The following is a 26,435-nucleotide window of genomic DNA, read 5'->3' as shown; positions in this document are numbered from 1 at the left end:
TTATTTATTTATGATAGTCACAGAGAGAGATTGAGAGAGAGAGAGAGGCAGAGACATAGGCAGAGGGAGAAGCAGGCTCTATGCACCGGGAGCCTGACGTGGGATTCGATCCTGGGTCTCCAGGATCGTGCCCTGGGCCAAAGGCAGGCGCTAAACCACTACGCCACCCAGGGATCCCAAGAATAATAGTTTAATTGATACTTATGTAGTACGTATATCAGACCTAGTGTTCAGGCATGGGAAATTTATTATGAATAAACTGACACATCCCTCCTCAGTGGAACTTACACACCAATGGAGACAGATACCATCTCACAAATGAATGTCAAGAAGTAGCAAGTAGGCATAGATAATAGGAGGCTTTGGTTGGGCTGGGAGTTCAGGAAGGATTCCCTGTCCCTGTTAATTTGGAATTTGAAGGATCAATGGGAATGATCTAGGCAAAGAGCAGATTAGGAATGAGGGTAGGCAGAGAACATTCTGAGCTGCACAAACAGCATGTGCAAAGGCACTGTGGCAGATCCCTTTAGTTTTGTTTTTTTTTTACTGGCCAATGAAGTTCAACATATTCTGTGCCTTTGAGGAAGGCAAATTCAGAATCACTGAGAGACCAAATAGAAGAGATCCCACCTCCAGGACCTTATAAGTAGAGAGATGAGAGGCTTTCCTAGGCAAATTCTGAGAGATTGCAAGTCATCTGCAGGAGAGAAGGCAGAGATGCACCAAAAGACATCAGCGTAGATTTTTAGAATAAGTTGGGGAAAGCTGGAGGGCTTAGAAATTGTATGGCCACTGGAATACATGAGAAGATGGTCAAGAATGTGAAAGGCCCAGCTGAGCTAAATCTTCTGAAAAATATTCAACCAAAGAGCTTTTTTTCCCATTTTTTTTTTAAGATTTTATTTATTCATGAGAATACACAGAGATGAGAGAGAGAGGCAGAGACACAGGTAGAGGGAGAAGCAGGCTCCATGCAGGGAGCCCAACGTGGGACTTGATCCCAGGTCTCCAGGATCACGCCCTGGGCTGAAGGCAGCACTAAACCACTGAGCCACCTGGGCTGCCCCAAAAGAGCTTTTAAAACTGTGTGGTAAGTGAAAGAAGAGACATCCAGCATCCAGAGGAAGAACACAGCTTCACATCTCACTCTGCACCTGTCTCCTCTATGAAGGAAAATAATACAGTGTAACATGTAGTGAATAGGCTCTGTGCCAAAACCCAGTGTAGGCTATTTTATTGAATAGTAACACTATGAAGTTTATCTCAATTTTCTCTATGGAGAAACTAAGGCTTGGGGAGGCTAAGTAACTTGTCCAGGGCCACAGCAGCTCAGTGGTGGTGCAGGGTTGGGCAGAGTCCAGATATTCAATCCAGACAAACCATCATACTGTGCCACCTTCAGTGAGAAAGGGGGGCTGTGAGAGGTGAGAGAGTAGCAGAAGTCAGGGGAACTGATCCATCTCAGGAGACAGACCTGAACTTGCATCCCGGATTCCCTGCTCACCACTTACCAGTATGTGACTTAACGTCCCTGGTCTGCAGTTCCTGCATCTGTAAGACCAGAATGGCACAGGAATTCAAAACTAGGCACAGAAAGTGCTTTACACTGGAGCAGGGCTTAATAAGTAACGGCTGTTTTATTCTTATTTGGGAGGCAGAGATCACCCATAATGTAATCATCTTACATTGTGGGATTTGTTGGGTTCATGAATGAGTGCTACATAATGTCCTCGCCTTTGAAGTCCGTCTCTGGGGTAAGCCTACCAGTGTGGGGGAGCTCTTCAGAGTTTACACATGACCTTTCGTGCATGTCAGCCCCTCACAGCACTGTTCTGAAGTGGGAATGAGGCTGAGATTTCATCTGTTCTAGGTGCAAAAAACTAAGGCCTTGAGGGATGAAGTGAATTGTGTAGGGTCTCGGCAAAGCTAGTATCTTCTACTTTTTGTTGGGATTAGTAGATAGAGTAGTGAGAGTGAGTATTGATTTCTGCAGAGAGTTTGGTCAATCAGGTAGTCCCTAACAACAAGCAAGGCTCTTAGTGGCAATGCACTGAGGTGGCTATTGGGACACCTGGCTGGCTCAGTCCATAGAATGTGTAACTTTTGATCTCAGGTCAAGAGTTCAAGCCCTATGTTGGGCATGGAGCCTACTTGAAAGAAGATACAGTTAGGGGGCTGCTGAAGTGGATAGAAGACCTAGACCTTGGGAGTGTTGCTAAATAGACCACTGTTGACCTGACCAAGTATCTGCCCTGGAGAGCCTGACCTGGAATGGGTCACATTGGTGGTTAGACTTGGATAAATAGCCTGGGAATTGTGTTTGTGGCTGACACACACTGGGAGGGCCAGTCTGTCAGAACATGGGGTGACTGACCAGGACTCCTGTGGACTACAGGGGCAGGAGGCAGACAGAAACCAATGATGAAATTAAATCAAGATTAAAGTAGAGTTTTGTACAAAAAACCGAGCCTACAAGTATAGCATGGCTTGAGAGTAGTCAGTTGAGAAAGATGGCTATTCAGGTGTTAGAATATCTGGAAGGAATGATGGGGGTCCACAGTGAGGTGGGCTGTCATAGGCTGGTAGCAGCTTTAAAGGAAGTGAAGACCCTTTGTCCTCGGCACAGGGCATGGTCGGGCTATTGTGGAATTGGGAAAACTGCCATGTATGGGGACAGTTGAAAATAACTCTGGGCCACCTTTGGCCAAGAGGAGATTTTAGAGAAGATGACAGGGCACAGCTGACTTCAAGTAAGTGAGGGACCCCACCCTGGAGACTGAGTCATTGATGTGGGTAGCGTGTAGGATGATGTATTTTTAACAGACGCAGGAGTTTGTGATGCATCCAATGTCTGGGAGTCGTTGTCCTGAGGAAGAGAGGCTGGGTCCCTGAGGGTGGACCCCAGCTGGAAAGCAGACTGTGCAAGGAAGCTGAGTTTGGCCAAGCTTGCAGGAGAATATTCTGAAATTATGCAGGAGTGGGTTGTATGGTTGTGTGGGATGATGAACTCTTGGCGTGGGAGGTGTGTGGGTGGTGCTCTGAACTTAAAAGCATAAAGGCACCTTTATAGAAGAAGGGCTCTAATGAACGTACGAGTTGTTCGGGCTTCCTAACTACACTTTCCTTCCCTATTAGTGTATAAACCTGAGCCATCCCATGTGGCAGTTTCATTTCAAGTTTATTAAAATTGAATAACATTGAAAACTCCTCAGCTGCACTCACCACCCGCCAAGTTGCTTTGCAGCCACATGTGGCTAGTGGCCAGTGTATTGGTTGTACGGATCTAGAACACATCCATCATGGCAGGAAGTCCTGGCCAGTCCTGGCTGTTGTGCACAGATGTTTGGAAAGCAGGACACATGGTGATCAAGGGTTGAGCACGCAATGATTTTATTTGTTACTAACAGTGGAGTTCATCTCCATTTTGGAGGGAAGGCTTGGGGAGTTATGTAACATGCCCAGGGCAACAGCAGGTAATTGGGTCAGTCAGGCTGGATTCTAGTCCCACTTGCTAGCTGTGGCCTTAGTCACTTGTTGCAAGCCTCGATTTCCTCACTTGGAAACTGGGCTAATTAAGATTAGAGACACTTCACTGGATGGTGGTGAGGATGTGATGATATAATGCTCGCAAAGTGCTTAGCATAGTGCTGGCATCACTGGGCGTTAATAAATAATTTTCTCATATCCATAAGTTGTAGTCTATATGCGAACATATTATTTTGTCTTTTTCCCCCCAGTGGGCATTGTTTCTTTTTTTTTTGGGGGGGGGGCATTGTTTCTTAAACTATATATCTATTGGTTAAAGCTTTTTACTTATTTTTTATTTTAAGTAGGCTCCATGCCCAGCATAGGGCTTGAACTCACCACTCAGAGCTCAAGAGTTGCTTGTTTTACCAACTGAGCCAGCCAGGCACTCTGAACCTATTTTTTAGATATCAGTGTGTCCATGGATTGCATAAGTGTTCCCTTGCTGTAGGGAATTTGGGACTTTACCTTTTCTCTACACTATATGATTATGATTACAGTTAATTGTTTTGCCTCCTGGGCCAAACACTGGGTAGTGTTAATACTTTTTTATAACTAAATATGTGAGGAGGGGGAGGGACAGCGGGAGAATCTTCTCTTTTTATAAGATTATTTTATTTGCGAGAGAGAGCACGCGAGTGGGAGGGGGAGGTGCAGGGGTGAGAGGAGCAGAGAGAGGGACAAACACTCCTCCCTGAACCTGGAGCTTTGGGGCAGGGCCCAGTCCCATGACCCTGAGATCATGACCTGAGCTGAAATTGAGTCGGGTGCTTAAGCGACTGAGCCACCCAGCCCCTTTATTTTTATTTCTAAGGAAACTTAAGCTTAGGATAGTTAATTTACAAAAAGAAAGGTAGATCTGATCTGTATATGGACATTGGAAAGGCGTCTAAGGTGTGTTGATAAATGAGAAGAGCAAGTTGCAGAACAGCTTGTGTGGTTTCTCTTACGGGGGTAATAATAGAAACTGTGCCAGTACTTTATGTAACCTCTGCTAATCCCCACAACAGCTCTGAGGAAACAAGTGCTTAGGGTAAATTGACCAAGATGACTTGATAGTCAGTGGCCCTGTGCTTTCCCCAGCCGCCTGCTTATACCTGCTGTATACCATGTCCTGCCTGTGTACAGGCTGTTGAAAGTCCTTTGATGCGCTATTGGTGGGTTCTTCACACCTACCCTGAGAGGCAGATAGTGAGGATTCCCCTGGGAAAGGGTAAGGGGTCTACAGTCTGCACTGGGGAGGACCCTCCTGCTGTGGTGGTCAGGTGGATGATGGTTGGGGCCCCGTTTCCTAATGGGGTCGGTTCTCACTAATGAGTGACCCGAAAAGGGAATGGCAGCTGTGTACCTGTACTGGTTCAGATGCCGGGCTTGGCTAAGTTTGGATTTAAATGTTCCGGTGACATAGAGAAGGGGGCCTGGGATAGTGGCTTGAGCTTTGCCTCTTTCCTTACCTGTCAGGATGATTCTCTAGACCAGGACCGTCAGCTAGAAGGGAAGCAGCCATTCCTTCCCCTCTCATTTTGGGAGGTTCCTGAAATCTTCCCTGATCACAGTGTACCCTGTGAAAGTTGTCACAGTTTAAGATCAACTAACACAGACCCCATTCTGACAATCAATTACCTATTACTGCAAAGCAAATTGCCCCCACATTTAAAGGCTTAAAACAATAAACATTTCTCTCTCACAGTTTCTGTGGACCAGGAATTTGGGAGCGGCTTGGCTGGATGGTTCTAGTGTGGGGTCACTCAAGAAATCGTAATCCAAGTGTTGATCAGAACTGTGGTTACCTGAAGGCTTGGCCTTGGGCTAGAGTACCCACATGCAAGGTTGTGCTCGTTATTGGCAAAAAAGCCTCAGAGTCTATCTGAGTGGACCTCTCCCAGCACTGCCTTAATGTCTTAACACAGCGACTGTCTTTAACCTTTATGACTAGTCTTGGAGGTCACAAAGCCTCACTTATGTCCCATTCTAGTCATTAGAAGTTAAGTCCGTCTGCTGCACATTAAAGGGGGTCACCTTTAGAGACGCCTGGGTGGCTCAACAGTTGAGTGTCTGCCTTCAGCTCAGAGCGTGATCCCAGAGCCCTGGGATTGGGCTCCCTGTGGGGAGTCTGCTTCTTCCCTCTGCCTGTGCCTCTGCCTCTCTCTCTCTCATGAATAGATAAATAAAATCTTTTTAGAAAGGCACGGGGGAGATATCAGAGCTCATGCACAGGGTTTTCCTCATTTTTCCATTCATTCAGTAATTATTTATTAAGTCTGCTATGTCCCAGGAGTCCAGATACAGAAATGAGTAAGACAAAGAAGGCTTGATTCTTTTTTTTTTTTTAATTTTTATTTATTTATGATAGTCACAGAGAGAGAGAGAGGCAGAAACATAGGCAGAGGGAGAAGCAGGCTCCATGCACCGGGAGCCCAACGTGGGATTCAATCCCGGGTCTCCAGGATCGTGCTCTGGGCCAAAGGCAGGCGCCAAACCGCTGCGCCACCCAGGGATCCCAGAAGGCTTGATTCTAACCCTCAAGGAACGTATTGCATAGATAGAATGACAGCTAGGATTTGGTTGGTGCTTTACAGCCTCGTGAAGACTATCCCATATGTTGACATTTAACCATCCCGATAACCCGGTGTAATCACTGGGGCCCGGTGGTAGCCCACTGCCCATCTCCTCTGGGGCTGAGATGATGGAGGATTTTTCTAAGTTGATAGAACTTTGATTCCAGCAATTCTGACTGCAAATCCCTTGCACTTCCTCCTGCCACGGGGTCCGTTCCTGTGGCTACTGGATCATCCCCTGCCTTAGAAGAGGACACAGAAGCTGCAGTCACCCGGGAGTTCTTGATACTTCCTCATTTTTTTTTTTTAAGATTTTATTTATTCATGAGAGAGAGAGAGGCAGAGACAGGCAAGACGAGAAGCAGGCTTCACGCAGGGAGCCAGACATGGGACTCGATCCCGGGTCTCCAGGATCACACCTCAGGCTGCAGGCAGCGCTAAGCCGCTGCGCCACCGGGGCCGCCGTACTTCCTCATTTTTTTTCCATCACACTGACCTGTCTTCCAGGGGGGACCACCCTAAATACTCTGTTGACAGTAACTGTTGTCTTTCTTCTTGCAGAAAGCCCTGGGTGTGCGGCAGTACCATGTGGCCTCAGTTTTGTGCCAACGGGCCAAGGTGGCCATGAGCCACTTTGAGCCTCACGAATACATCCGCTATGACCTGCTAGAGAAGAACATTGACATTGTTCGCAAACGGTAAGGCTGAGGGGCGGGGGGCACTGTAGGGACTGCCACAGGGTGCTGCTTCTGCTTCCTGCCCTTTTCAGTCAGCACGGGAGGTGCTTGATAAAGGAAGACTGTTGATGGCAGTAGGATCACGGCCTTTAGGGTACGAAGTTCCCTGCCGAGGAAAGACATTGCAGATTGGTGATGGGCCTTGGCCTTCTCTGCTAAGAAAGAATCTCTTGTCAAGTAGCCTGGTGATTTGGGCAATAGGGAAGGTCTCAGACACTCTTTGGTGCTGTGACTTGGTCCTCCCAACAGCCCTTTCCAGCACTTTCCAGCACAGACTACTGGCCCTAAGCCAGCCCCCTGGGATCCACCAGGCCCAAAGGCTAGAGAACTGTCTGTATTTCCTCTTCAGTGTGTTGGCCTAGAGGAGAGAGCTCAGGCTTCAGACCCGGAAGAGAGCTCAGGTGGGATCTTGAGAATATCTTCTTTTTTCCGGGTCTCCCTTTCCTCGTTTAGTAAAATGGCAGCTGTTTTTGCATTGCTCTCGTGTGTGCCAGGTCCTAGGCTACGATGCTACAGGAGGATGGATACGATGCTACAGGAGGATGACGTGTGGGGGCTGGTAGCACATAGCAAGCAGCACTGCCCCCGGCTCTTGAACAACTATAGAGAGGACTGGGTGCTTGCCCACCAGGTGACTGTGACCCTGGGAGTGAGAGAGAATAAACATGAGTATGCCCATTTGAAGCCGAGGCTCAGGTGGAGAAGCAGCTTGTTCAAGGTTACACAGTGGGCAAGTGGTGGGACCTTAGCTCCCTGCTCTTGTCCAATGCTCTAGTCACCACCCCATACTCCCTCTCCCCTGCCACTTGGTTTACTGGTATCCTCACTTGGGTTTTGAGGGGAGGGACTATCATAATCTGTATCTCCAGCAGCCTCCAGCCTGACATCGCCTATTTATAGTAAGAACTGAGTAATGTTCATCAAGGAGGGCTGTAAGAGTAGTAGCTGCCGGAGTGTCCAGTTTGTTCTAGGTACTTCACATGCATTTCTTTTCTTCTCAATAATCCCTAGAGGTTGTTATTATGTCTGCCTCCCTCTTTTGCAGATAAGGAAATCGGGTGTCAGATTAGGGAAATACCCGGTCTGAGGTCATCTATCGATTGATTTTTTTTTTTTTTTTTAATTTATGATAGTCACACAGAGAGAGAGAGAGGCAGAGACATAGGCAGAGAGATTAGCAGGCTCCATGCACCGGGAGCCCAACGTGGGATTCGATCCTGGGTCTCCAGGATCGCGCCCTGGGCCAAAAGCAGGCGCTAAACCGCTGCGCCACCCAGGGATCCCTCATCTATCTGTTGAGTGGTTGGACCTAAACTCAAGCCAGGTCTGTCTGGCTCCATTCCTCCCCAGTGGTTATTCTAGCATTCTTGTGGGTTTTGTCTAGGCTGCACATTAGAATCACCTTGGAAGCATTTATTCATCTATTTTTAAAATATTTAAGATTTTTTTTAAAATTTATTTTTAGAGAGAGAGAGAGAGCAAGAGAGAGAGTGGGGGGAGGAGCCAAGAGGGAAAAATCTCAAGCAGATTCCACCCTGAGCTGGGAGCCTGACCTGTGATTGGATCTCAAGACCCTGAGATCATGGCCTGAGCCGAAACCGAGGGTCAGATACCTTATGGACTGAGCCACCCAGGTGCCCCTAAAAGATTTTATTTTAAACTAATCTCTCCACCCAGCATGGGGTGCTCACAACCCAGATATCAAGAGTCACATGCTCCACCAATTGAGCCAGCCAGGTGCCCCACCTCGGAAACTTTTAAAACTACCAGCACCTGGGCCCCAATTCTGATTCAGTTGGTGTAGGCCTTACTCCTCAAAATGTGGTCTGTGAGTCAGCAGCACCACCACCCTGGGAGCCTGTTAGAAGTGAGACTGTTCAAAACAAAGATTAGTGGATGAAAATGTAAGAATGTTTCAGAATGCCAGGGGATAGAGGCGCCTGTGTGGCTCGGTGGGGAGACCGCTTCTCTCTCCCTCTGACCCTCCCCATCACTTGTTCTGTCTCTCTCTCAAATAAAATCTTTCTTTTTTAAAAAAGATTTTATTTATTTATTCATGAGAGACACAGAGAGGCAGAGAGAGAGGCAGAGACTGGAGAAGCAGGCTCCATGCAGGGAGCCCAGTGCAGGACTCGATCCTGGACTCTGGGATCATGCCCTGAGCCAAAGGCAAATGCTCAACCACTGAGCCACCGAGGCGTCCCTCAAATAAATAAAATCTTAAAAAAAAAAAAAAAAAGCCAGTGGACTTCCAGAGGGACTCTTCCTTTACCCTGTGTTCGTGACAGAAGGGGCCCCTGTTCTGTTCTTGGGAAACTGAGTCTCTGTCACCCAGTAAAGTACAGGGACAGATGGACATGGGAGACCCATTTTGCTATCCCTAGTTGATCCTTAAGGAAATGTGGCAATGAATCCGGCCTTAGACTTTTGTCATCGTCGGGCTTTTTTGTACAACTTCAGGCATTTGCTGTCAGGGTCTTTGGTTTTAAGGCCCATGTGCTATTTTTTGTCTCCCTTGGGGGCCAGAAAGAGGGGCTGTGCTCTGGGCAGTGAGTCACTGCCCATACGCCGGCATTAGAGATGCTGCCACAAAAGGGGGCAGGCTGTACCTCAGGCCAGTGCTATTTTTATTTAAGGTTCTCATGACAGCAGAACTGTAGAGATTTTCAGAATTGCTGGTTGCTCTGCTGTTGCCCAGAGCCAGCTCCTTAGGCAACTCTTGCTCTCGGGATTAGGTAACTGGGAATGAGGACTGGAACCAGGCTATTGGAAGGAAGCTTCTCTGCTTTTCCAGCAGAGTCCTAGTGGTGATGGCACTAAGAATGAGAGTTGTCGGACACATCCCAGAGCCTGGGCCCTGTTCTGGTTTCCAGGTGTTAGAGGGACGGCAGTGGAAAGACATGGCCAGCCAAGCCACACTGCATGGCTGGCTCCTTGCGTCCTGGCTCTGCCTCTCACTAGCGTATGACCCGGGGCGGGTTCCTTCAGCTCCCTATGCTTCAGTCTCCTCATCTGTGTCATGAGGAGACGGTGACTCGCCTACAGTAGAGCTCTTAGAGCCGAGCTGAGCTAAAAGGACATGTTGTGAGCAGATGAATCTGTAGTGACAGAAGGCAGAGCACTGGTTGCTCCAGGGATGGGGGCAGGAGAGAGGGATGACAGAAGGGCACAGGAAAACTTTTGGGGCTGATGGATGCGTTCATTATCTTGATTGCAGTGGTAAGTTCACAGAAGTATACATACATCAAGCCTGGCGGATTGTATACTTTAAATATGTGGTTTATGGCATGCCAATGGCACCTCAGTAAAGCTGTTTAAAAACAAGTGCCATATAAGGGCCAGCTGTCTCTCATTACACTCCAAGTGCTGGACTTCAGAGATGGGGTGGGGAGCTCCCCGAGAAGAGCGAGCAGTGGCTTGTCTGGTTACACACTGGGTTTAGTAATAGGGTCAGGTCTAAACCCAGCACCTCTGACTCCTTAGTTTGATACTTTTTTTTCTTTCCTGGCTTGTTGGGTGTGAGTGAGCTGCACCCTTTCCCAGGAGGCCTCAGGTTGGGGAGGCAGAGTGTGAGGTCCAGCCAGGGCTGCTGTGGTGACCATAGGGAGCCTCGAGGTGGGTAGTTGAGAGTTGACCTGTATCGCCTGGGAGGTGGCTGGTGGGAGGCCACCTAAGGCCTGGTAGGGGCTGCACCTCCCCAGGAGCCGGGTTTAGACTGCCCCTTTGGCCGTGATGAGGAAGGAAAGGGTGGGACCTGCAGGGAGACGGGGTCAGAAAGAGGGGCTCAAGGAGATGACTGGGTTTCTATTCTTGGAGCTGACAGCCATGCCTATCTGAACAGGGTGAGAGCAAATGGGGCTAATGGGAAAGGCTTTAGCACAACAGTGTAAGCAGCAGAGGGTTGTGGGTGGCAGGTGGGGCACGCTGGGCAAGAGGCATGCTGGAGGGATCCTCTGCGTCTCACTGAGGCTGAGGGCACAGGGCAGGGGGCCGTGGACAGAGAGAATTCGAGAATCCAAAGCAAGACTCGCTGTGAGCTTGAGCTATTAACACCACTCTGCTGAGCCTCCCTTCCCTCTTGCTTATTTGTTTAAATAGCAAGGAGGATTAAATAGTGAGATATACATGTAATAGGTATCCCTCAGATAATAGCGATCAGCATGCTGGAAAAACAGATGGCCTTTATAAAAAAAAAACAACCACCCCGCTCACCTCTTGTGATGTTGTCACTTATTTTTCAGGTAATTTTAGAGCACCTAGTGAGTGCTGTGTGCTGGGAAGATTGTAGTAAGCAAGACTGATTTGTGCCCACCCTCATGGAATGCAGGGTCCCCTGTCCCTGCCCGCTGTCAGGGTTACAGTGGGACAGAGGGAGTGGCTGTGGGCAGGCAGGGGATTGTACAGCCAGCACTTCTCCCTCTTCCCCCAGATTGAATCGGCCTCTGACTCTCTCAGAGAAGATTGTATATGGACACCTGGATGACCCAGCCAAACAGGATATCGAGCGGGGCAAGACGTACCTGCGGCTGCGGCCGGACCGCGTGGCCATGCAGGACGCCACGGCCCAGATGGCCATGCTTCAGTTCATCAGCAGTGGGCTGCCTAAGGTGGCTGTGCCGTCCACCATCCACTGTGACCATCTGATCGAGGCCCAGCTCGGGGGTGAGAAAGACCTGCGCCGGGCCAAGGTGAGCTGAGGGTGGCATCGGGCGGCAGTGGAGGTGACATGGGATGAGAAGCAGGGTTCTTGAGCTAGGGCATCACCTCTTAGTTCTTATAGGCTCTTTGGTTTAGTCTTGTTTTGAACATTGTTGTTCTTTCCTAACTCAGAAAATACCATTTGATTATGGTGAAGATGTTAGAAAATACAGAGAAAGCCTAAAAAAAAACAAAAAACAAACAAACAAACAACCCCTACCCATCATCCTTAATCTTACCACATGAAAGGCAGTTTTTATGGTCATTTTTCTGTTCTGTTAGAAGAAATGGTGCAGATGTCTGGTTCTGATACATATTGGCGGCTGCTCTGGAGGGGGTAGCTTAGATTTCCCCTTCTGCCAGCATCACGTGTGCACACACTCATGCTCTTGGCCAAGCCCCGAGGACCCAGCTGGGGAGGTGGCCGAGGCCCTGAGCAGGAGGTCCCACAGTGGCATAGGGATGTGATTAGGGCCAGCGCCCTGTCTTGAGTGCTCTCTCTTACTGATTGGCCTCCCCTGGGGCCTTTCTTTTGGGGGTTTGCTTAATGAGCTAGAAAGGCCTGATGTCACAATGAGTCGTTCTTTCCCTTGAATTCCTCCCAGCCTGCCTTATGAAATAAAATTCCTACTTCTTCCCCCAGGCTCTGCTTGTGGTACCTTTGTGTGTGCCTGCTCTTGACCATAGCAGATCCCTGCCAGCTCTGGACCTCCACCCTTTCCATTCCCTGCAGTGGAAGTGGGCACCCCTGTCAGGGGGCCATTGGCAGGAGCTGAATGCTGGCAGGGTTGCAATTGAAAGTGCTCCAGCTCCCAGGGTCAGCAGAGCTCACAGAGCCTCTCAGACCCATGGGAAACACAGCTTTCCCACTCGAGCCCTCTCTTCCCACCCTGGCCTAGCGCTCTCTGTCCTGGTTGCCAGTAGCTCTTTTTCTGTTCAGCTGAAAGAGCCCCAGCCTGCTGGCCAGAGGTTTCTATGTTAGCAGCAGTGGGAGTGGTCATGTTACAGGGGCTCCTGTGGTGCTGGGAGCTGGGCATGGCCAGGAGCAGGGTCCTCTCCACCCCTGGGAATGACTGCCTGCTGTGGGGCCACCACTTTCAGGGTCTGGCTCTCCCTTTACTTTATGGATTCAGAATCTACTTCTGGAGATGAGATTCACAGAATCATAAGATTTCAGTGTTGTTGAACACTAGTTACATGCTAGACACTGTGCTAGATGCTGGGGATTCAGTGTGAACAAGGCAGGGGGGCCCTACCTTCATGCATCTTAGAACCTAGTAAGGAGACAGACACTAAACCATCCCACAAACAGACAATTGCCAGTTCGTATATATCTTATGAAGGGAAGACGTAGGACTCTGTGATAAATATAAGAAAGAAGCCTAATTTAGGCTCTGGGGAGAAGGGACAGATTCTTGATGAGACCTGTAAGCTGAAACTGGGACAGATAAGCTGGTATTAACTAGAGGAATAATATTCTAGACAGAACAGTGTATATAAAGACCCCAAGGCAGGAAGCAATTTGGTGCATTTGTGGAGTTGAAAGGGGGCCTGTGGCAGGGAGTGTGGGATGAGGGGGGCAAGGACAGGCACAGGCAGGCCCTGAGGGCCATGGGCATCATCCTAGGAGTCCTGAAGGGTTCAAGCAGAGGAGGGTTATGGTCAGATTTACATATATTTGTAGAGTCCCTGTGGTTGGGAACCATAGAGGCAGAGTGACCTGTCCAGAGTCACACAGCCAGAGAAGGCTCTAGGCTGAGTTCAGGCTAAGACTCTGGCACTCTGTTCTGTCCCCCTCCACCACCACCACCACTTGTACAGACATGAGAACACACACCCAGACACAAAACCACTGCCTCCTGCCCTTGGTGTCAATGTTATAAGTGACTGATTTGAATGAAAAGGCAGTCTTATTAATTATTAATTGGAGAGAGACTGCTCTGGGGGCCCAAGTTTTTTATGTACTATTTTTTTGCCTGGGGGAACCATGTGGGCTTCAGAAGGACCCATGGTTGGTCTGGAATTTAAATGAAGGAGGCAGCGTGGTCTTGAGGGTGTTTTATTGAGGGCCCAGGAAGCTGACAGTGAGTCCCTCTGCCTTGGAGTGTGGATCTCCCGTGCCCAGAGGCCAGCAGGTCTCACTGCCTGCTTCTTCCTTTGGGACCCTGTGCAGTCTGCCCTGGTCCCATTCCTTTTGTCTCTGGAGTCAGGGAAATCTGCATTTTAGAGCATGGTCCATTTGACAGTCTTTCATTTGAGGCCCATCAAACGTTTTACCAAGCGTTGACCACGTCAAGCGTCCAGCCACTGGTGTTCTGAGCTGTCCTCTTCATTATAAGAGAAGTAGCTGTTTTATATTAGAATGTAGCTCTCAAGTTATATGGCTGCAAGGCCTGGTTTCAAACCCTGGGATTTAATTCTGGGATCTCTGGCAAGTTATTTCACCTTTGAGCCTCTGTTTTTGCATCTGCAAAATGGCCTTGATGACAATACCTTTCCTCTTTCGTGGGACGGGTTGTGAGGATGCTTAGTGCAGTGGGCATTCAATAAATGTCAGCCCGGGTGACTGACATTGCCTCACTTGAGGCATCTGAAACTTGGGCGGAAAGATAGCACCCTGCATGAGCTACAGTCGGACTGGAGTGCCCACTTGGTGTCACTGCTTCCCTTTGACCCCTTCCCCCAACACCATGCCCCAGTCAAGACGGTCCTGTGGTGGTGTGCCCTTCGCTGCTGGCCTTGGCTGAGGACTTGAGTGCCAGAGATGATGTAGCCGAGTTCCTTCTACAAATAAGGAAACTGATCAGGGTAGGGAAGGGACTTGTTCCAGACCCATTCCCTGGCCAGGTGTCCCAGAACTGAGGCTCTGTCTCTGCTCCTTTGCCTTTCTCTCTAGGCCAGCCAGCTGAGACTGGGCCAATGTCCAAGCCCTTTTAGAATTATTTGTAGAAGGCCTCCAGGAGAGTACCTGTCTTCACAGCCCCAGCATTTCAGAGTCCTAGGGGTGGGCTGAGCAAGGGTCATCCCAGATGCAAACTGTATTACTAATGCTCTGGTTATTGATTTATCTCAATAGGACATAAACCAGGAAGTGTATAATTTCCTGGCAACCGCAGGTGCCAAGTATGGTGTGGGCTTCTGGAGGCCCGGCTCTGGAATCATTCACCAGGTAAAGCAGGGTTTGGCTTGCCTTTCTGGGGGAAGGGCCCTTAGGGAACCAGAGAGCATGTCCTGGCCTGCAGGAGCAGAAGGCCAGAGGCTCAGGAGGGTGGAGGGGGGTTATATTATTTTTTGTCTTTTTTCCACGAGTGTTCATATTACATGGATAGCTAACAGTTGATGGACACGTTCTGTGTGCCGGACACTCGACAGATAATAACTTACTCTTGTTCGCCACAACTCTGTGAGGTAGGTGGTTTTATCACAAAGAAGTTAATGCACTTGCCTGTGGACAACTGGCTGACCGTGGAGGCAGGATCTGCAGCCAGGAATCTGGCTCCAGAGTCAATGCTCTGCACCGTGCGCTGCTGGCGTGCCTCCCATCATACCAGGGAACTTTCCCTCGGAGCGGAGTGCCCCTCGGGGTCTTCTTGGCCCCTTCTGGCCCTTATTCTGTAGGATGAGGGACCTTAGGTCATACTTTCTCCCGGGGCTTCCAAAGGCTGGATTTTCTTTTGATGGGCAATTTTGTCTCTGTACATACATGTGTTTCTAGGGAGACAGGTGCTTAGTTTTCATCCAAGGTGGCTGATTTGTGGAGTGTGCACTGGTTCATTTGCCATCCACCCTGTGTAAGACCTGCCTCTTTGCACCTTTACAAGGTGACCCTCCTCCCCATCTCCATCCCGGGCCTCCTTCAAGACAGCTGAGTCAGGCTGTAATCTGACCCTGCATGGACTCCAGCACTGCCCCGCTCTGAAACCAGAGCCCACGGATCACTGCTCTGCCCTTTCAAGCTGTTGCCCTTGCCAGGAAGGGACTGCCTGAGAACGGCAGGGCACATCCATCAGCAGGGTGTAGAAAGCCTCTCAGCAGCAGGGCTAGGCAGTCAGGTAGATCCAACTTTGGACTTTGATCGTGAAGGGCACCCCAATCCCAATGTCCCCCTTTCTACCCCATTACAAGGCCTTTTTGGAAACTCCTGGGCCACAGTTTAGGGCTGTGAGTGATGGCAGCTCACAGCTGCCCCTGGCCACCAGCTAAGTGTACAGCCTGATATATTTTGTTCTTTATTTTATTTATTATTTTAAATTTTTTGTTATTTTTTTAATTTTTAATTTTAGTATTAAAAGGTCTTATTTATTTATCTTAGAGACAGAGAGAGAAGCATGGGGTGGGGGTGAGGGGGCGGAAGAAGAGTCTCAAGCAGACTTCACACAGTGTGGAGCCCAATGCGGGGCTCGATCCCAGGATCCTGAGATCATGACCTGAGCCCAAGACAGACACATAGCTGACTGAGCCATCCAGGCACCCCTATTTTTTCCTTTAAGAAGAAAATTCTCATGAAGCATGTGATCTCACAGCTTTTTCTCTCCTCCTTGATCTCAGACCGTCAGCAGCTTTCACCCACCACGTCCAAACCAAACCTTAACCCCTTTCGCTCAGGCCTGGCATATCCTTCCTCCTCCACACTTCTGCCCTTTGATTACCTCCGTAAAGCCCCCCGGCCCTCCCTCTTGCCCATATTAGAGCCCCCGTGTGTGATCCTCTGGGGACCCCTTCACATTATGACCCCAGTATGTGCCAGTGCTTCAGCAGACCATGTGCACTGGGGACAGAGACCACACTTGGTTTGTTCCTCTCTAGCTCTGGGCCTGGGACCAAGAAGGTACAGAATAAGTTGTCCCTGTATATGTGTTGTGTGAACTTCTCCTCCCCTCCCCGTCCATACCCAGCTGACCGCGGAGGTCACTGCCATAGCCAGCGTCATTGTGACACTTGCGGTCCTCGGGTCTGCACTAACCCCTTCCTTTTGGACATGAACCATATTCGTGGTCTACACTGTGTAGACCACACTGAATTTTGTGTGTTTGGTCTTCATGGATCAGACTTTAGAACTGTGAGGAGCCTTACATTAACTAGCTTTACATTTTTGTTTGTGGCTGGGGCAAGGAGGCCAGAGAAATGAGACAGTTGAGCAGTGTCCCGTCTTAACCATTGTCTGTCCAGGATTTCCTCTCTGCTAGCCTTTTCTCCCAGCCTCCTTCCCCAGCTTCCTCCTGTGGAAGGAACCAGCCCTCCTAACTCCCTACACTCCTGAGGGGCAAGACCCCTTGCACCTTGCTGCATCTGCTGGGAGACGTGTAGCCCAGGACTGGGGCCTGGGGTTTCTGTAACATTCCATGGAGCCTGGATCCCTGGGTGGCGCAGCGGTTTGGCGCCTGCCTTTGGCCCAGGGCGCGATCCTGGAGACCCGGGATCGAGTCCCACGTCGGGCTCCCGGTGCATGGAGCCTGCTTCTCCCTCTCCCTGTGTCTCTGCGCCTCTCTCTCTCTCTCTGTGACTATCGTAGATAAATAAAAATTTAAAAAAAAAAAAAAAAAACATTCCATGGAGCCTGCCCACCATTTAGTCAGGCCCCCACCATCATGGAGCCTTTCACGTCTCTGACCTTCTTTGCCCTTCCCAACATCTGAGCGTGTGCTACAAAATAAATAGAAATACTGCCTCTCCCAGACACTTTTATAGCATAATACACATGATCTCATTGAATTATCACTGTGAGCAGCACTGGCTACTTCTGTCAGTGAAGAAGCAGGCCTGGAAGGTGAAGTGGCTTGCTGGAGGTCCCCACCTGCTAGCAGGCAGTGGGGCTGGGGCTCAGACCCAGGGCCTCTTGGCCAGGGCTTTTCTGGTAACATCCTGCAGCCTTGGGCACCTGAAGGAGGGGCAGGGCTGCACTGAGGTAGCTGTACCTCTGGAATCCAGTGTTTTGGGGAAATGCTCACTTCCAGCGCCTTCCCGAGCTGGGAAGGAGGCCCTCAATGAAGGAGCCACCATGAAACAGGAAAGGGGAGGAGGAGGCAAGGTACCATCCACGTGAGTAAGTCCCTTCAGTTCTCAGAGCCACTTCCAGGCCTCTGGGCTTGGGGAAGCATTGCCTGCACTTCCTTTCAGTTCAGCAACAGAAGAGCTCATGGCCTGTGCTCCTGTCAGGTCCCCAGTGCTTCCTTGTGGACCCTGGATCCAGGTCCTGAAGGAACCATGCCCCTTGAGAAGCCCAGTTAGGCATGTCCCATGCCCTAGGCAGTTGGCCACATGGGGTGGGGAGCATCGTCAGGAGCACCTGTTGGCAGCCACACTTGTCACAGGACATGTTCCCATATCCCTGCTTGTCTAGTTCTCACCATGACTCAGTCAAGGTGGTGCAGGTGGTTCTTAGTACCCGCCGCACACACAGACACCGGGACCCTGGAGGCACCTACAAGTCCACCTCAGACAGTCTGGGACTGTTGGGGCCGGTCAGAAGCCTGGGCTTTGTCTCCTCCTGCCACACTTTCGAGGCCCTGGCCTAGAGGGGTGCCTGGGAATGGTCCAGGGAGGAGTTTTGCTGACCCCCTTTGGTCCCTATCTTCATTCTCTGACAAGGGCTTTTAGGCTGAAGATCTTGGGTTCTTTTTCAGATCATTCTGGAAAACTATGCATACCCTGGGGTTCTTTTGATTGGCACTGATTCCCACACCCCCAATGGTGGTGGCCTCGGGGGCATCTGCATTGGAGTCGGAGGTGCTGATGCAGTGGACGTCATGGCCGGGATTCCCTGGGAGCTGAAGTGCCCCAAGGTGAAGAAGTAGGGAAGGGCTCTTTCAGGGGTGGCTGCAGAGAGGTGGTCGGTGGGGAGGCATAGGAGCCTGTGAGACCCCGAGGGATGAGGGAATATTGCAAACTCAGGTCTCTTTGAGAGACAGGCAGGGATGGGAATCCCAGCATCCAGACCCTTTGGCCTCCTGGCTGGGGCATGGCCCGCGGCACCTATAATTGCTGTCTTATTCCACCTGTTCAGGTGATTGGTGTGAAGCTGACGGGCTCGCTCTCCGGCTGGACGTCACCCAAAGACGTGATCCTAAAGGTGGCAGGCATCCTCACAGTGAAAGGTGGCACAGGTGCCATCGTGGAGTACCATGGGCCTGGTGTCGACTCCATCTCCTGCACCGGTGAGGAGGGCGGCCGCGTGACATGGCCCTCGGCCTGTGTTGGCTTGATGGGGCCAGTAGTTGAGCCATGGAAGCAGTGAATGGCCTTCCCCTGAGAATCCATCCAGTGGGGACCTAGAGGGAGGGGGGAGATTATCTAGTCTCAGGTCCCTCATTCAACAGAGGAAGATATGGTGGCCTCCTCTGGGAGGGCAGGTACCTTCTCTGTGGCCATGCAGAGTTAGGCGCTGTGCCAACTTCAGCTGCCCTAGCACTCGGCTCCCTTGGGTGATCCAGAAAGGGAATCCCAGAGAGGACAGAGGTGGCGGTGGGAATGGGGAGTCAAGAGCCAGGGCTTCATTCACAAAGCAGCCCCATTTCCACATCTTCCTGGAACCTCACTCATCTCCCCTTGAATTAGACTTACTACCTAGTAGGCTCCAAGACCAAGTAGGAGCCAGTCCCTTCTACTCATCACTCCGGGTGACCTGGCTTCAGTGCCTCGCCCTCAGGAGTGCAGGGAGACTTGGAACAAGCCTTAGACTTCCACAGGTGGCTGCCTCAGCTCCACAGCAGCCCCATAGGGCTCCTGTTCAGCTGGCCCTTGTACCCCTCCAGAGATGGGGGCTCAGTCTTACGGGCAGCCCTTACTACCATTTGTTTGTTTGTTTGTTTGTTTATTTATTTTTCCTTACTGCCATTTGGAAATTGATAATAATCCTAGTCCCATGTCTCAGCAACCCTATGAGACTAGTATATCCCAGTACAATCAGGACGTCTGTAAGCCTCACCACTTCTGTGTGGGGTTCTGTGGTCCAGACAGTGGACGTCCTTCCAGTTTACTGCTGGAAAACCTGAGACCCAGAAACATTTCCCCATAGCACCGTGGTGTGGCTGAAAGGAGGGCAGGCCTGGACACCAGGTGGGTGGACTTAGACCTGAAAGCCAGCACCTGCATTTGCTTTATGGCATGGACCTTGGACCTTTGAGCCAGTTCACTCACCTGCAGATGGCCACAGTAACAGCTGGGCAGCCTGGCCAGGCCAGCCTTCAGTATGTGGTGACCATCTGGTCTGCCGGGCAGGACAGCCAGGCCAGGACTGAACCTGGCTGGGAGGGGCTGAACCTTGTGTTCTCCTGTCACTGGCCCTGGTTTTAACCCTGAGCCTCGAGGGACAAGTTTGCCGGCTGCCACTAGATGGCCATGTGACAGAGTGAAGGAATGACACCAGCTCCCTGGGGTGAAGATGTATAGGCATCCGGGGTGGGGGTGGGGGGGTTGGACCCATTCCCAGCAGCTCCACCCGTCTCACGGGCTTGGTTTCTCTACAGGCATGGCAACAATCTGCAACATGGGCGCGGAAATCGGGGCCACCACTTCCGTGTTCCCCTACAACCACAGGATGAAGAAGTACCTGAGCAAGACTGGCCGGGAGGGTGAGCCGGCAGGGCCAGGGTTGGAGAGCAGAACAGTCGTGTTGCATGGAGACCCTGGAGCTAAAGCTTTCCCTTCAGGGCAGGGGTCTTTAATCTTTTGTTTCCAGACTGGCTTCCGAGGCCCTGAGAAGCCCCCAAAGGGGTATGAGAGGTTGTGTGTGCATTCTTGTTTCTGAGTAGGGTGTCTGTGGCTGCAACAGCTTCTCGAAGGGCCTGGCTGACATTTAAGCTTGAGATACCCCTGCCTGGGGATTGGAATTTAGTTCCACTCGAAAGGATAGCAAGCCCAGGCTGCCCCCTACAGGAAGCTCCGGAAATGACACGGACATGCTTCTGTTCATGATTCCTGCCCAGTAGGAGGAAAACATTTGGAACCAGAACCACTTTCCCAGCCTACCCCACAATTTCCCTGAGATTCTAGCTTAGCTTCTTTGAAGCTCAGAGGAAGAAATAAGGCCTGTGGGAGGGATCATTGGAGCCTCCGAAGGGAAGTGAACAAAGGTCGTTGGTGGAACCAGAAGCCAGGGGTCAAGGCGGGAGGTTGTCTGGTTGCTTCCGAGCGCTGAGCACATGGAGTCCTACCTGGCAGTCCGGTCCTTCTCTTACGTTATCAAGTACCTTCTTCTTCAAAATTCAGTGCTTCTCATCTCCAGGAAGCCTTCCCTGACTTTGAACCTCTCTTGTTGCTTCTATGACCACGTGTTCCTGTGTCTCTCTTGTATCATATTGTTACTTCCACCTCATCATAGCTCCTTCATTAGATTGTGTGCTCCTTGAGGGCAGGGACTGTCCTGTGCTGTTTTTATTGTTGTTTTGTTTGCTCAGTGCCCATGGCCCAGTTTAACAGGTGCCAGGGAACTGGCTTAAATGAATGGGTAGGTGGGTCATTTGGTCTCGCAACCAGTTTCTGTCCCCCATACTTCAATCTCCCTCCCTCATTGGTTTCAGAAATTGCCAAACTAGCTGATGAATATAAGGATCACCTGGTACCTGACCCTGGCTGCCATTATGACCAACTGATTGAAATTAACCTCAATGAGGTAAGGGAGGCAGTGGGGTCCTGGGAATTTCTGTGGTGCAGCGCTGAGGCCCCATCTGGGATCTCCTATTGGGCCCTGCCTGCAAGGTATGTGGGCCTTTGGTTCCCCGGTGCCCCTGCAAACTGCTGCCCAAATCAGATTGCAGCCGGATGGGGGAGGCAGCAGGAGAGGCGGCTGGTGATTCAGAAACTGGCTCCGTTTGCCTCTACTTCAGCCTTAGCAGAAGCCAAGATTTTGCCCTGGAATTTGCTTTGTTGTCACAGTTCAGAGGTCAAGGCCCAGGGTTCCCAGGCCTGCGCAGGGTTTGGCACCCTGAGACCTACAGAGCAGAGTGAGCATCTGGAAGGCCAGAGGAAAGACAGGCTGGCTGGAGGACTAGAAGCAGCTGAGTAGACAATTGAAGGTTTAGGCCCAGAAGCCAGTCTTCATGAGTTCACATCCTAATTCCCGACCCTGCCACTTGAGCCTATGACCTTGAACAAGTTACTCAACCTCTGTGGCCTCACTTTCTCGTGTATAAAATCTCAGGCGGCCATGGGACTTGAATGCGTAGTAACAATTGGGCACATGTATCGAGAGCTGTGTGCAAGCGCTTTGCTAAATGTTTTGCATTTAGTGGTAAGTGTCATGACAGAGAAAGCACCTGGCTTTAAGTCCATTTTTCTCATGAGATTACAGAGCATCTCAGTGTAGGAGACAGTAGATTTGTGACACTGACATCCTTCATTCATTCTGTGCCTTTGCCATCTCCTACCCCGTGACCTTGAGCAAGGCACGCCATCTCCATCATCTGCACGATGGAGATAATACGAGCTTCGCAGGGACCCAGAGCTGGCGCACATACAGAACCCAGTGCTCAGGTGTTTCCTGGGTTTGAGCTAGAACTCTGCCTCCCGGGTCCTGGACCTGGGTGAGTAGGAGCCAGGCAGCGTCTGAAGTAGTCTCAGGTTTCCACGCTCGATGATTTGTTCTTTCCCCTTTCTATTTCTTCAGCTGAAGCCTCACATTAATGGGCCCTTCACCCCTGACCTGGCTCACCCTGTGGCAGAAGTAGGCACCGTGGCAGAGAAGGAAGGATGGCCTCTGGACATCCGAGTGGGTGAGTACCTTCCACCCTGTCGATTTAACAGGCTGCAGGGCCAGGGGGCCTGCCTGTGCTCAGCTCACTCTGGGGCATTTTCTGAAATTGTTTGTATCTTCTATATGGGTTTTTTAAAAAATTATCTTTTCTTGGTAAAAAAAAAAAAAAAAAAAAAAATACGTGCTTATCGTAGAGAATATTCACAAACAAAACAATTTTAAGAACTCCTAATCTGAACCCTCAACCAGAAGCCAGCTCTAGGAGCTGCCACAGGTGTACTCTTCCTGCGTGTCTGTGCATACAGACGTGTGTATATTTTTGTTTTACAAACATTTCATCATCCCAGTGCCGCTCCCTAATTTCCATTTACATGCTTTACATGTACAGACACACTGGCGTGTCGATATGACCTGATTGGCACCTGCTCTTGTCACAGTACAGTGTGACTAGAACACGGACCATGAAGCCAGGTGGCCTCTGTTTGAATCTGGCTCTGGTACCGCGTAGCTGGGTGACCCTGAGCAAGTTAATTCACCTACCTGTGCCATGGTTCCTTGTCTGGAAGATGAGGGTGAGGTCGTATTTACCTGTAACTGTTGGGAAGGGTGGCGAGTTAACACGTGCAAAGAATTTTCTGCTGAGTGTCTGGCATAAAACAAGTGCCATGTAATGTGTTCACCCTTAGCAGTTAAAGTAAATTTAAAAAAATATTGGTGGTTTAATTTGAAGTAAATGGCTGAACTGATGAGACTGTCTTCTATGAGGTTCTATAAACAATATGATGTCATCCAGTTGACTTTTTCAATAACTGTCATAGGCTTTTTTTTTTTTTTTTTTTTTTTTGTCATAGGCTTTTAAAAAATAATTCTTTGTTCCCCCCAATTATAAAGCAATCAAAACTGAGAATACTCAGAAGTATGAAAGAAGGGACTTACTATGTCCTCACGGCCCTGATCCAGCCGTGGTGACTGTTAGTGTTCTAGAGGGAGCCCTCTGACTCCATGTCCGTGTCGTTTCACTGGCCACACCGTCTTCCCTTGAATGGCTGGGCCACGGAACAGCCTGTCCTGTATTGTTAGACGGTTGGATCACTTCCAGCGGGTCTCCGTTAAGAACAGCCCCAGGCCTGGCACAGCTGGTGAACTCTTGATCAGGTTTGGATAGTTGAGGTCAGGTGGAGACCTCTGCTCCTGACCCCTGGCCCCACCACCCACAATGCACCAGGTCTGATCGGCAGCTGCACCAACTCCAGCTACGAGGACATGGGGCGCTCGGCAGCCGTGGCCAAACAGGCGCTGGCTCATGGACTGAAGTGCAAGTCCCAGTTCACCATCACACCGGGCTCTGAGCAGATCCGGGCCACCATCGAGCGGGATGGCTACGTGAGTTCCCACACGCCCTGCCCCCGGTTCCCCCTCCCACTGCTGAGCAACGTGGCTTCGGGCAGGACAAGCCACAGCCTTGTCAGCCGGGTACCCCACAGCAGCCCCAGGGATCCAGGACAGCTCGTCACCACTCAGGCTCCTGACCGACCCTGTCCTGTCAGACGCCAGCCTGCCGCTGACCTGCCCGTCTTCTCTCCGCAGGCACAGGTCCTAAGGGAAGTGGGTGGTGTCGTCCTGGCCAATGCCTGTGGCCCCTGCATTGGCCAGTGGGACAGGTGAGAGGCACACCTTTGATAGGTACAGAGCCCCAGACATTGAGGGGAAGCGTTCGTGGGGTGGAGGGAAGAGACTTAGCCCCCCCAGGCCTCTAGCCTCAGGGGCTGCTGCCCACTAGACTTCTCTAGGAAGGCCTGGAAGAGGAAGAGCCCCGCAGCCTGAGCGCCCACCTGGCTGAGTCACATGCAGCCAGGGGCTCTAATGAGCCCCCTAAATGGAGGCAGTAGCCCCGAGTCAGGAAACTCGGGCCCTGGTCTCGGCTCTACCTTCTTTACGTGTGGTCCAGGCAAAGCTCTGGGACCTCCCGGGCTCCCTCCTGCGTGAGGCCTGGGAGGTGGCAGCCACTTCAGGCTCTTTCCAATCCCCCGCCGCCCCACCCCGAGCCAGGCAGGAAGGGCCTGGTGACAAGGACAGACATGCTTAACCCTGTCTCCTCTGACCTGGCAGAAAGGACACCAAGAAGGGGGAGAAGAACACAATCGTCACCTCCTACAACAGGAATTTCACAGGCCGCAATGATGCGAACCCTGAGACCCACGCCTTCGTTACGTCCCCAGAGGTGAGACTACCCAGCCCGGCGGTGGCCTGGGGCTGCCTCTGGGGCCCTGCCCCTGGCTGGTCAGGGTGCTGCGAGGGGGAACGGAGGCTGGGGCAGGGCATCTGACCCCACAGGGCTGCTGAGGGAGTGTTGGCATCGCAGAGCAAGGGGTCATCGGGGTGCAGAGAGCCACAGGCCTCAAGCGTCCCCTCCTCGGTGCTCCCTGCCTGGCCCCTCCCGGCCCAGCAGTTATGGTCACGAGCAGGAGCTTGAAATCACTGCCTAGGACAAATGGCAGCCCTGGCTCTACCCAGTCCTGTGGGCTTGGCCAAGTCCCCCTCCTCTGTGCCCCCGGATCCTGGCAGGATTACATGAGGGGAGCTCCGTAGCATCTGCCTTCAACCTGGGTCATGATCTCGGGGTCCTGGGGTCAGGCCTCGCGTCAGGCTCCCTGCTCAGTGAGGAGTCTGTTTCTTCCTCTGCATGCACTCATTTTGTTCTCTCCCTCAAATAAATAAACCTAAAAAAACATTTTTTTAAAAAAGGACTACAGAGCAAGTAGAGGAAGTGCTTTGCATGGTCTAGGTCAGGAAGGCAGCCTCTTAGGAACGATGACTGAGCTACGTGCTCCGGCACTTAGACCATTGTCAGCGCAGGGCAGTCTTTTTATTCTTCCTTTAAAACATTTTAAAGTAATCTCTACACAAATGCAGGGCTCGAACTGACAACCCCAAGGTAGAGTTACACACTCTACTGCTGAGCTAGCCAGACGCCCTGTTCCTGACTTTAAGCGAGTGCTCCAGAAATTCCTTGGTTCGCCAAAGATGAGTGAAGAGGTGGCACCTTCCACGTCTTCAGCTGCCCGTTTTAGGAACATTTTTGTCACAGCAGTGTTTGTGTGCCGGGGCCCCAGCACATGCCCGTGAGGGGAGGAGACTGCCCTCAGGAGGGCACTGAGGTCCAGCCCAGTGGCCTGCACCCCCAGAGACCTTCTTGCAGCTTCGGGCTCTGTGGGGAGACTTGGGCTCCCGCTAGGGTGGGGGGTGGGAGTGGTGTCTGGTGCTGACCAGCAGCGGGCCGCCTCCGTTCCAGATTGTCACAGCCCTGGCCATCGCGGGCACCCTCAAGTTCAACCCAGAGACTGACTTCCTGACAGGCAAGGATGGCAAGAAATTCAAGCTGGAGGCTCCGGATGCAGATGAGCTTCCCCGAGCGGTGAGCAGGCGCTGCCACCCTGTGCTGTTGGCTGCTGTGGGCCTGCCTCGGCCTGGGTGTCTCGGGCCCCGCGGGTTGCCCTGTGGCTAAGACTCTCCTGTCCCTCCTGGGCAGGCAGGATGGCACTGGTGGTGAGAATGGGGCAGCTGGGTGGGGGTGGGGGGGATGTGTGTGGTCCTCCTTCTACAAGAGCCTGTCTGTGTGGGGGCTGCGGGCTTGGCACCCAGCATGTCCCCATCTCCTCCTGCAGGAGTTTGACCCCGGGCAGGATACCTACCAGCACCCTCCCAAGGACAGCAGCGGGCAGCGAGTAGACGTGAGCCCCACCAGCCAACGCCTGCAGCTCCTGGAGCCTTTTGACAAGTGGGATGGCAAAGACCTGGAGGACCTGCAAATCCTCATCAAGGTCAGCGACGGGGGGGCGGGGCAGTGGGGACAGCCCCAGCCTCTGGGCCCTGCCCTCAGCAGGAAGGGCCAGAGGTGCCCAGGCGTCCCCGGCCCAGCGTCCCCTCCTCCTCCGCCCTGTGCCAGTCTGAGCTGGATCTGGCCAGCTGTGTCCGGGGCTCTCAGCCAGCGGCTGCAGCTGCTCAGAACCACCTCCAGCGGCCACGGGCAGAGGACGCAGCACAAGCAGGGCAGGCAGGGCACACGTGACCCAGCACGGCAGGTCTCCACGCCTCTGGCTTGGCCACACAGGCTCCGGAAGCCCCTGGGTCCTCTGTTCCCACGGTAGGGCACCAGTTGGTCTGGCTTGTGTTTGGGAGCCAGGCAGACACAGCCTTTGTGGTGTGGCCAGGGGTCTGAGACCCAGA

The 26,435-nt window shown here is 51.5% G+C and overlaps 1 protein-coding gene across 2 annotated transcripts in view; it reads left to right on the top strand.

Moving 5' to 3' along the window:
* ACO2 (aconitase 2) overlaps positions 1-26,435 on the top strand; it is a 53,427-nt gene that overhangs the window by 24,364 nt on the left and 2,628 nt on the right. For both annotated transcript variants that reach the window (XM_041754444.1, XM_041754445.1), the window contains exons 2-14: positions 6,645-6,781; positions 11,250-11,508; positions 14,595-14,687; positions 18,142-18,300; positions 18,522-18,672; positions 19,984-20,088; positions 21,037-21,128; positions 22,122-22,227; positions 23,434-23,591; positions 23,796-23,869; positions 24,318-24,429; positions 25,501-25,623; positions 25,874-26,029. In XM_041754444.1, coding sequence (XP_041610378.1) covers positions 6,645-6,781; positions 11,250-11,508; positions 14,595-14,687; positions 18,142-18,300; positions 18,522-18,672; positions 19,984-20,088; positions 21,037-21,128; positions 22,122-22,227; positions 23,434-23,591; positions 23,796-23,869; positions 24,318-24,429; positions 25,501-25,623; positions 25,874-26,029 — 1,725 coding nt within the window. The remainder of the gene's footprint in view (positions 1-6,644; positions 6,782-11,249; positions 11,509-14,594; positions 14,688-18,141; positions 18,301-18,521; positions 18,673-19,983; positions 20,089-21,036; positions 21,129-22,121; positions 22,228-23,433; positions 23,592-23,795; positions 23,870-24,317; positions 24,430-25,500; positions 25,624-25,873; positions 26,030-26,435) is intronic.

Source organism: Vulpes lagopus, chromosome 5, assembly GCF_018345385.1.
Source record: "Vulpes lagopus strain Blue_001 chromosome 5, ASM1834538v1, whole genome shotgun sequence".
NCBI lineage: Eukaryota > Metazoa > Chordata > Mammalia > Carnivora > Canidae > Vulpes > Vulpes lagopus.
This window is presented reverse-complemented; position numbering and strand designations above follow the sequence as displayed.